Source organism: Meleagris gallopavo, chromosome 3 (genome assembly GCF_905368555.1).
Source record: "Meleagris gallopavo chromosome 3, MGAL_WU_HG_1.1, whole genome shotgun sequence".
Taxonomy (NCBI): Eukaryota; Metazoa; Chordata; class Aves; order Galliformes; family Phasianidae; genus Meleagris; species Meleagris gallopavo.
This window is the reverse complement of record NC_139406.1, coordinates 12,437,362-12,448,677: the sequence shown is the minus strand read 5'-3', so window position 1 is coordinate 12,448,677 and position 11,316 is coordinate 12,437,362. Positions and strand designations below refer to the sequence as shown.

Below are 11,316 nucleotides of genomic sequence, written 5' to 3'. Positions count from 1 at the left end.
GGAGCCGGGGCGGAGTGGTTACGTGTGGCGCTCTCTCTGCGCTCGATTAGTGTTCCTGGGGAGGGAGCGAGCTAGCGAGCCGGCCGGGGACAGCGGGGTGGGGGTGCGGGGCGCGCCGCCGTGTGCGCGCCCGCCCGTCCGCGTGTGCGCGCCCGGGTGTGTGTGAGCGCGCGTGTGTGCGTGCGTGCCCGCCCGGCGGGGTGCGCGAGGGGGAGAGCGCGAGGGCGAGCGGGGAGCGAGCGAGTTGCGCAGCTGCGGTGCGCACAGCCCCGCCGCCAGCAGCAGCAGCAGCAGCAGCAGCAGCAGCACCTCAGCGGCACGGAGCGAGCGGAGCTGCTAGCTGCGCTGGAGAGAGACGCGCAGGGAGGAGGAGGAGGAGGAAGAAGAAGAAGAAGAAGAAGAAGAGGAGCAGGAGGAGGAGAGGAGCAGCAGCAGGAGGAGGAGGAGGAGGAGGAGGAGGAGGAGGAGGAGGAGAGCGACGGAGAAGACGGGGGAGGAGGAGGGAGAAGAGGAGGCCACACGGACACCAACTGGAACAAAGTATTTCCAAACCAGCACCCAACTCCACCTTGTGAGGCTCCCAGCATGGCTTCCGAGGAACTCTACGAGGTAACAGCCCCCGGGCGTCCGCCCTGCCCCCGGCCCCGCCGGCCACCCCGCCCCGCCCGCGGCTGCGGGGGGACGCGGAGCTCTGATCTCCCCCGTCCGCCGGGCCCCGTCCGCCGCCGGCCCCCCGCCCCGCTCCCCTCCCCTCCCCGGTTCCGCCGGGGGAGGACGGAAATGTGAGCGAACGGAGGAGACGGTGAAGTGCTGCCCGTGGCCTGCGCTCCCCCCTCCCCCCCCCCCCCCCCCCCCCCCCCCCCCCGCGGCACGCAGCCGCCCGCACGGCACTTCGGCCCGGCGGCAGCGGGGAGGGAGCGCCCTGACAGCCCCCCGGGCAGCCCGCAGCGCCTCGTCGAGTTCTCGCCTTGCGCCGGGCAGGGGGGGCTCGGCCCCGATCCGTCTCCGTCCCGGAGTCCCGTGCCACCATCGTGCGCCGCCGCCGTGCGAAACGCCGCGATGAGAACTCGGGGCGGTGCGGGGAGCGGGGATCCGCACCACATCCCCCGCCCGTCAGCTTTGGGGGACACGAGAGGGTGCGACTTCGAATTTCCTGTCCCGAGTGTGTCAATTTCACATCCTTGCCCTTAATTGAAAAGCATGATGGTCCTCTTGGATTTAACTTCCTTGTTTTTATTTTTGCAAGAAGTCATCCCTGGGAGCTGAGATGAGGTTGTCGTTTTCTTGTCTTTCGGTTGAATAAATAGTCTTCCACCAAACAAAAATGCTTTTATCTGGTGGGTAATAGGCATCTCGGCAGCGCTCTGTAAAAAATATTTATACCCATGGGCTGGAATGCTAAGGTCAAAGCAGCCGGCCCGCCTTCAGGACACTTGACAGAAGGCGATAGCTTCCCATGCTGGTGGTGTGCTCGTATCTCACCGGTGGGATTGCACCCCTGTGTTGAGGTGGAAGGCTCTCCTTGAGGGATGGTGTTCTAAGCGAGTCGAGTGCCGAGTGGAGGTGCTGAACTGATGGACAGGAAGACTGGAGGCCTATGTTCCCAAGGCAGATAGATCATGGCTAATTGCTTTGGCAAGTTTCCCCACCCTCATTGCATGGCTTAAGCCAGTCTCGAAGGGATGATCCCTGGAAGTAGGTGAGAAATTTAGAGACTGCTCTCCATAGAGGAAATTTGTCCCGGCTTTGCTTTGACTTCAGGAAAAGTTCTGTCAGGCAGGAAGAGTTGGGTTTGTAGACCGTGTTGTGGCTAGTACTTGAATGTTGCGTCTTTCTGGATTTGCTCAATGACCAACAATGGGTTCCTGGTTTTGATAGGTGTAAGAATGACCAGAAAAACTGTTTGTCGGACGTTGGGCTGAAGTTAACTGTGACCACTTCTTGGTTGACTTGTGTTGGAAGTGTTGGCTTTGTGAAAGGTTCCAGTAGGCCGTTGACCATGGTCATTCTTGCTAGGCAGGTTGGGTGCTCAGTTCCTTGGGCAGAAGCCTGTTTTTCAAAACACCTGAAGTGATAAACTGCTCTGTTTAGTTTTAAAATCAGTCAACATTGTTTCATTGTTAAGTGCAAAGTTTATTGGAGGTGCTAAAATTGTAGTGCTTTTGGACTCGCATGTGGTCAAGCTGTCTTTTTTGCAATCATTTTTCTAAATTGCTGATTGTTTTGGACAAATTTATGTTGTAAATGCAATTTACGGAAATCACAGATAATTTAAATATAGTGAATACTAACTTGGGAAGTATACAACTGCAAGTTGACCTGAAATGTTGAATATTACGTAATTTAAACATTCTGTGAATTACCACGTATGAGTGACTGTTTCATAGATATTTTCTTTGTAATGAATGCAATGCAATATTTTTTTAGTCTGGTTATTGAAGTCTAATGCAATTTGCTTTATCTTTATTTTTTTCTTTTGAATCTTGATCGTGTGTCTTCAACAACAAATACAAAAAAAAGTGCATAATCTATTTGAGATTATTAGGCTAAATATGAATGATAGGTGTTGTGGTTTTTCCAAAATGTAAGAGAGAAATCTTTGTGTAACCAATAAAAATGAAGGTAAGTACCTTTAAAAATAATAATAAAAATAAAATTAAAAAAAAAAAAGTGGATTAGTTCTTGTTTGTAGGTTGATTTTTGCTTTTACTCTGGATATGATGTAAACTCTGGAGAGAGGGAGCCTAACTGTAGGCCAGTGATTGCGAATTGAAAGATAGAAACATGGAAGAAGTGTTTTTGCAGGCTGAAAGAGTGGCTTTGTTGGGCTGACTGTATGTCCTGCATGTTTGTTTCTCAGCTTTCTCAGGATTGTGGTAATGATGACCGGATTTTTTTTTTTTTTTTTTTTTTTTGAGGGGGGAGATAATCTGAAGGAAATGTGAAGCATGTAGCAAAAAGCACTGAAGAGGCTGTCTTTTCTAGATGGAAAATGAAACACTTAGTAATCTTGCCAACCTCTATGGGTGAGGCTAAGAACATAGTTCTTCTGTTGCAAGTTTGGGTTTTCAAGTGACAACATGTTGGTGAGGTGGACAGAGTTGGAGAAACTGGTGAACAAGACAGCTAAGGGAAAATATAAGCAAAAGTGCTGTCTTTTTTTCTTTTTTTCCCTCCTTTTTCCCAAATTTTGTGTCATTAGGCACATTTTAGGACATCTATCTTCATCCATGCCTTCTGTGTTTCTGTACTTTTTGAGAAGTCAGCAAGTGTTAGGTCTACTTTCTTGTACACTGTGACAAATTCACTTTACTGTCTGGTTCCCCACCTGTTGCAAGGTTGTTGCTTGTTCTCATCATCTTCCTTGGTGTACTTAGAAGTACAATAAACACACCATGTAGGTGGTTCATCTGGAAAGCAGCTGCAGTTGTGCTGCCTCAGCAGTCATATCACTTGACCTTCTCTGGCAGATCCTTGCTATCACATCTGGGATTAAAGTCAGCCTGAATTGTGGTTGGCATGATGGATTTGTTTGATGAAATGTGGAAGAGATCCCAGGAAGGTACTTCGCAGGACAGCTGTGCATCAGTGAGCAGGTCAGAAGCACCAGTGGTAGTACTTAAGTGCACAGTGTTAAAGCTGTGCTGAGTTTGGCAGAGTATCTTCTAAAATTCAATAATTTCTTTACTAACTGCAGAGGAAATGTACTAAAATTCTCTGCCTGTTGGAGATGATAGCAAGATGATTACCAAGCAACCAAGTGTTTCCATCTTTCCTCTAGCTGTACATACAGGGTGTATATATACGTGGTCCGCTAGATTGATCCATTTGAGAGACTATAGTTAGACTTGAGCTGCAGTTGCTGTTCGGATGAAAACATTCCTTTCGAGGTTTACCAGGAAGCAAGCAAAGCAGTTTGTGTAAACTTGGCAAGTTCACGTGTGCATTGGTGTTTTCTTCACTATGTATTTTACCTTGGCATTGCCCATAAATCTAGCATTTTAAGGTGACTTCATCAATATTCATGAAAATATCAAAGATGAACATATTTAGGTCCTGCAATCCTATTATGATTATTTTTGTAAATTATAGAATGGATGGACTTTTTTTTTTTAAATTCTTCAAGTGTCTTGATATATGCATATGCATTTTTTCACCCCAATGTCTTGTGTTCTCAAGGTGATATTTCCCTTCAGATGATGATTTGGTATTTTTGCTTTTATTTTTAGAACTAAAGCCTTTGACACTAAGTTCTACTGAGACAGTGAAATTACAAACTGAAACCCATCTCTGATGCACCTGACTGAAGTCCTGTAGCCTTGCATTAGTGTGTAGGTCAAGTCTGACCACCAAATAATAGCATATCCTATGCAATAACGTATGCAACAGTGGTCAAAAGTAAAAAATAAAATAGCTTCTGATACCGTGGGTTGTTCTTCAGCTACTGTGCTAATTTCTGAAATGGCAGAATATAGAAAACTGAAGGAGAAATGCTGTCACTTAGTTGAAAATTGGTTCCTGCATAGAAATTATCAATTTAAAAGTAAAGTTTGTATCACAGCCCTAGTTACACTGTAGTCACGTTTTGTGAGGTGGAAAGTTTAAGCATTTGTTCTATGTAAGTTAACAGAAAGGTTGAATCTTCCTTTGTCTACAGTCTGCAACTTGTAATTCTTGATGAAAAACTGATATTAACACAAAATTGATACTGCACTTTTGGGCTGTAGCAATTGTTTTCCAATTAAATTGGGTTGTTCTTATTCAACCTGTTTTGCAGGAAGTTTGAAATATCTTGGGACCGATCTTCTACTTCTTGTTTCTTTTGTGCCAATTCCTAAGATGTTGGCTAAACATCAGTGACATTTCTTCATAAAGGGGATCTTACATTTGGTGCGCCGTGGTGACTGAATGGTTCGGGTTTTGTTTTGACAAAACGTTGTATGAATGTTATTGCTTGTTTCAGAATGGGTGAAGGAGAGATTTGCTTGACTAAGCAAGTGCAAAGCGCTGCACTTGGAACAATCCTAGATATGAGTATGGACCTCAAGAAGAACTCCTTGAGAGCAGCCCTGCAGAGAAGGACTTGGGGGTCCTGGTGGATGAAAAGCTGGACATGAGCCAACAGTGTGCGCTTGCAGCCCAAAAGGACAACCGTATCTCATCAAAAGAGGGGTGGCCAGCGGGGAGAGGGAGGGGATTGTCCCTCTCTGCTCTGCCTTTGTGAGGTTCCAGCTGGAGTACTGTGTGCAGCTTTGGGGCCACCAGCTCAAGAACGATGTGGAGCTGTTGGAGTGGGTCCAGAGGAGAGCCCTGAGCATGATGAAAGGGCTGGAGAACCTCTCCATGAGCTCAGGCTGAGAGAGCTGTACTTGTTCAGTCTGGAGAAGGAAAGGATCCTGGGAGACCTCATTGTGGCTTTACAGTGTATATGGGAGTCTTATAAGGAAGTTTGAAAGACTTTTTCGGGAGAGGGCAATGGTTTTAAACTGGAGGATGATAGATTTACATTGAGTGTAAGGAAGAAATTTTTTACATTGAGGGCAGTGAAACATTGCAGAAAAGTTGCAGGGAAACTGTGGTTGCCCCATCTCTTGAAGTGTTTGTGGCCGGTTTCGATGGGACTCTTGTCCTTGCCAGTGCAAGGGGGGTTGGAACTAGATCAGCTTGAAGGTCTTTTCCAATCAAAACCATTCTGTGACCCTGAGCAAGAGTAGAAACTGTACTTTTAACTTAGAAAAGAGAGTGGAGGATTAGCTTGATCCCTCTTTGGTCATTGTTGCTCTTTTAAAATAGAGAGCTAATGCAAGAGAACCTTAAGAATGGAATCACCACTGTACTCTTTTCCACGTTCCTTGCTACACTGTCCTTTATCAGTTTACAATATCTCTTATCATCTGTCCCAGAGCTCTTGACAGAGCCCAGGAGGCCTCAGTGCTTCCCCTTCCACTGCTGCCTTGGAAGTGCCCAAGCCCCGACTCCTTCAGTACGTCGTGCCCTCTGCTGTGCCGCTGGCCTGGCAGGACTGTAGTAGCTGTTCCTGTACTCCAAGTACCCAAAGGAGTTAAATTCTGCCTGTGACCTGTGTAGGATTGCAAATGACTCACAGAAAATGAGTGTTTTTTTTAATGTACAAAGCTGTTTTGTGCATGCATGTACATCTAATATGCATGTACATTATGAAAACAGATTTTATTTCTTGATGTTTTGGGTCAATCAAAGGTGTTGACAAATGCGGTATCAGTTACATTTAAGAGTTACAGAACAATTACTTCCAGCTTACAAGTCTGTAATGTCACAGATGCTTGCTACCAGTGTGCCTACACTCAGTACCTCTCAAACGAGGAAAAATTATTGGATACAAAGAACTTAACGAGACACATCACGCAGCCTCTTGTTCTTCAGGAAGCATGGCATAGCTGGAAACAGCATCAGTGGTGCAGTATTTCCTTTTTGACTTCTCAGTAGGTATGGCTTAATTTATTCCTGACCACTGCAGCATGCTCTGACCTGTGCCAAGCCGTGGGAAAAACAAGTTACTGACAGTTATGGTGTCATTCCTATCTGAGAAGTATTCCTTGCTTGCAAGGATTGTATTTGACACAAAGCTTTGGCAACGAGGATGACTTCTTAAATATGTGATAGCTGGATGTGTAGATCTGTTAGATGTAACAGATAGGCAGATCTATAATGCTACTCATAACACACTGTAATGAACTCCCAATCTGGTGTCGCTGCATGATGTATTATTTTTGGTTATCTGATGGAAGTACATACATACTGTACTTGTAAAGTGAAAAAAGAGCACGTAAGTCCCATTAAGTTCTGTGCTTTTGGGATGGCTGGATGACATGTGATAACATTGCACATCAATAACTGCAGAATTGTTGAGGATTTTTTGTTTATCTGTGTGTAAAAATGATTTTAAGTGATTTTAGCTACTTTGCAAGCATTAAAGTGTTCAACTAAGCATCTATTTACTGAATACCTGTTTACTATATATATATTTTTTTTTTTTGAAAAATAAAACAAAGTAATTACACTAGGCTTAATATGACTCTTCAGTGAGGCTGCACTGTTTATAATCATATTGCATGAAATAAATTAGTACAGCTTCTTGACGGTCTTTTGTCTGATGACTTGTTCGCTTCTCTCTTTTTTTTTTTTTTATTAGCGGGGAAAGATGAATGTGTGTTTTAAGTGGCATAACCACATCTATAGTTGTGCCTCTCCAAACTCTTCCGCCACCACAGTTTCTGAATGTTTCACAGCTTCTCAGTAATTTAAGTCATATGCTTGGTTTTTAATCTCAGAAAAAGTTTGGATGTACGTTTCACAAATATGTATGCAGAGGAACACTGAGGTACATTTTTATTGTTGAAATGGATATAACTCAACTGTAAAACTCTTTCCCGACACTGTGGTGTGATGGATGTTTTATTTAGTAGATATTTAAAAACCTATGGTTTTTGAAGTTCTTTCCATCAAACACAGTTATTAAACGAAGCATCATCTGTACGTTGGTTACACTTGAATGTAGATATATTACGGGTTCAAAATGATTCCAAGTAACTTCGGGAGAATTATCTGCATTATGGTCTGACTGGTTGCTGCCTTAGAGTTGTTAGTTCTGTTTAATTTTAGCACCTGACTTTCCTCAGTTGTACGTATAAAATACAGCGTGTGCCAGCACAGTGTGACTCTTCAGTCATATTTTACTGGCTAGGTCATGTACAAGGTTAAAACTAACAGACCTGGAACTGTGTCTTGAAGAAATAATGAGAATGTAAGACTACATGCATCACCACAACAGATTTGCCCAGTTCAGCATCCTGATGCCTATCACTGGTCAGTAATTACTAACAGCAGAAGGGAAAAATGGGAAATGTGGTAATCACTGGGAGCTTTTGTGGTTGGTTTTGTTGGGGCCAAGGGAGATATCAGCTATAGCTCCTAGAACTTGGGCCAAGTAACCCAAGGTCTCCAGGTGTTTGGAACCGTGTCGATGCCCTGCACACATTGGCCAAGGCCTCTGCAGACTCCAGAGTGGGCAGGCACCCCTGAGCAAAGATCATTACCTTGTACATCCAGCATTTCTGATGGTGTCAGTAGGACATGGGATAAGTGGGAGCACGATATGGTTGCCAGATCTCTCACCTTCTGTGTCAAGCTAAAGGTCTGTCCTCTTCCCTTCAGACCTCATTCTAAGCACCCTTTGCGATCTTGTTCAACTGGTAGAGTTTAAGTACAAGCCTTATCTGAGTCATAGCCACTAAAAAGGTTGCAGTTAGCTACTTAGTAACTTGAACCTAAGGTTTCAAGAAGAGGTTATTATCACATGTGTTCAAGCAAAACAAAAGTACAAACCCTAGATAAAATCTAAAATCATCATCAGCGGTGTATATTCTAGAGACCTGCAAAAACTTTCGTGAAGACTTGATATGCATAAGGTCTGTATCCCAAAATAAGGTCTAGATAACTGCTTTGAATGAGCAGACTCCTAATTTAGAAAAGTTAGAGAGAGGAATATGGTCATAGAAAGAAACAAATTGTCATAACAAATTTCAGGAATTAATTCCATTATTTGAAATGAATAGTATTTTTTAAGTGTAAACATAAAGGTTTTACTAGAGTGTAATCATTCTTAAATTTGGAAGATTTGTGGAAAACTCTTCCAAAGGAAAAAAAAATCAGATTTTATTTATTTTAGCTATGTAGGCTTTTTGCCATACAGTAACTATTTGGTAGCTCTTAACTGGCTTTTCATGGTTACAGGGTAGAGATATGCTTGTTTGGGTCGTAGATCAGGAACAGATGCGATCTTTGATTAAAAGATCTTTCTAATAATTAAGAAAAACAAGGACAGTAAAAGCAATGATGTTTTCATCAGACTGAGAATCTTAAGCTTTTCTTCTTAGTGCACTTTTCTGTGGAATTGGACCATAAACATATTTATTTTGATCAAATGTATTTAAAGCACACTACAATCAGTTAAGTGAGCATTTCTAGATAGATGATTTCTAATGCTTTCTGAAGGTGACACTGTAGATCCTCTTCCTCTGGAAGACTGACTTCCATAGAAACAACTACCTACTGTCTTTTACAGCTGCAGAAATAACTATGTCTTAACACTCACAAGGGAATGGAAGTTTTAAATTAGTGAAGTTTTAAAGGAATCAATCAATTTCCGATTATGATACAGTAAGGTCAGAAGATTCAAAGTTAAAATTTAAACTCATTGCACACCAAGCTGTTTATAATGTATGTACATAACCAGAGGAGGTTAAAGCCCAATTTACACAATTCTTTTCAGATTTTCTTATTTTCATTCTGTGGTTCATACGCATAGTACTTCCTGATTTTGTTTTATTATACAAAAAGTTATGTTCTGAGAGGGGGATTAAAGGACTCTTGTATGATATCTATTTTATTTTAATTCAAAAGAAACATACATGAGATAAAGTAATAAAGAAGCATAATCTTTGGGAGGTATAATTTCCAGAGAATTAGTATTAGCTATATTTTTACCCAGATTATTTCTGATCTTTAAGGAGACACAGAATTATAGGGATTTGAAAGGATCTCTAGAGATCTTAGAGTCCTCCTGCTATAGCAGGTGCCTTATAGAAGTTTACATAGGAAAGTGTCCAGGTGGATCTTGAATATCTTAAGAGAAGGAGACTCCACAGCTTCTCTGGGTAGCCTGTTCCAATGCTCCATCACTCACACTAAATACACTAAATAAGTTCTTCCTTAAGTTAGCATGGAACTTCCTGCATTCTAGTTTCTGCCAATTTCCCCTTGTTTTATCACTGCATGCCACCGAAAAGAATCTGCCCTCAACAATTTGACTCCTTCACTTTAGAAGGAGGAGCTTTCTCTTCTCAAGGCTGAGCAGCCCCAGGTCTCTCAGCCTTTGCTCATACAAGAGATCCTCCAGGCCCCTTATCATCTTTGTGGCCTTCTTAACTTGGTCTCTAGGTCTAAGGCTTGCTGAATGACAGCACGGCCTTCTGGTGTGTCAGCCACTCCTCCCAGCTTTGTATCATCAGCAAACTTGCTGAGGCTGCATTCTATCTCTTCATCCAGATCATTGATGAAAGTGTTCAATAAGACCAGACCCAGAATCAACCTCTGGAGAACACTAGCTACAGGCCTCCAACTAAACTCTACATTGCTGATCACAATCCCCTGAGCTCCACTGGACAGCCAGTTCTTAATCTACTTCAATGTCTGCTCATCTATCCCACTCTTGCTAAGGTTCATTGCAAGGATGTTCTGAGAGACTGTGAAATGCCTTGCTGAAGTTAAGATAGACAACATCCCCTGCTCTCCCCACGTTTATCCAGCTGATGATTACATCGTTACAGGCTACCAAATTGGTCAAGCAAAATTTCCTCTTGGTGAACCTATGCTGACTACTCCTGATAAACTTATTTTCTTCCACTTGCTTGGAGATGACATCTACAACAAGTTGTTCCATTGCCTTCCCAAGGACAGCAATGAGGCTGACTGACCTATAGTTCTCGGTTCCTCCTTGGCCTTTTTGAAGACTAAGGTGACGCTGGCAATCCTCCATCTTCAGGCAGACCTTTCGAAGATGATAGAGAGTGGTTCAGCAACCAGCTCCCTCAGCACACTTGGTTGAAACTCATATCAGGGTAGCTGCTTAATTGATTCGTGTTTTTTTTTTCTCCTACCACATTATACTCATCAAATCCCCTGAGATTAGTGCTTATTTATTTAAACTGCTCAGCACTAAAATATTACCTTGTGAATTAGAAATAATTTTTTTGTTTAAGGATACTAACTTGAGATTGTGGCATTGTAAGAATGTTAAATCATGGAAGACAGCATACCCGTCTTAATTGTATGCAAACAGTGCCATGCTTCTCTACATTCTCATCAGTGAAGGCTAAATAGCAGGATTGGTTGCATTTTATTGGATTTTTTTTAATGCTTCTTGAGGTACATCTTGTTTTTAAAGCCATCTATTTATAAGTATCAGTGTGAATTGTAAGGTAAACTTTGCTTATTCAGTGTTTCACCTGTTTCAAGGCATGTTGAATGAGATGATGTTTTGGAAGTTCTCTCTGGTGGTATTAGTGACAAAACATGGATTTTGTGAGAGGACAGGATTATAGTAGGACATTGTATTGTTTCTGTTCCCTTGTGTCATGCGGAATACTGAGAACCAAAAACAAAAAAAACATAAAACCATGACACCTTGAATACTCCAGCTTGATCCACGTGCAGTAACAGATGAAACATTTTTTTCTGTTGCCCATTTATACCTATTCCTATGTTATTTGCCTCTGA

At 42.8% G+C, this 11,316-nt stretch overlaps 1 protein-coding gene across 1 annotated transcript in view; it reads left to right on the top strand.

The window, feature by feature from the left end:
* The first annotated feature begins 439 nt into the window (after positions 1-439).
* Positions 440-11,316, top strand: part of CDYL (chromodomain Y like) — a 104,564-nt gene continuing 93,687 nt past the window's right edge. Inside the window, exon 1 of the mRNA XM_085220268.1 lies at positions 440-609. Within this exon, the coding sequence (XP_085076394.1) occupies positions 586-609 (24 nt within the window). The 5' untranslated portion in view covers positions 440-585. The remainder of the gene's footprint in view (positions 610-11,316) is intronic.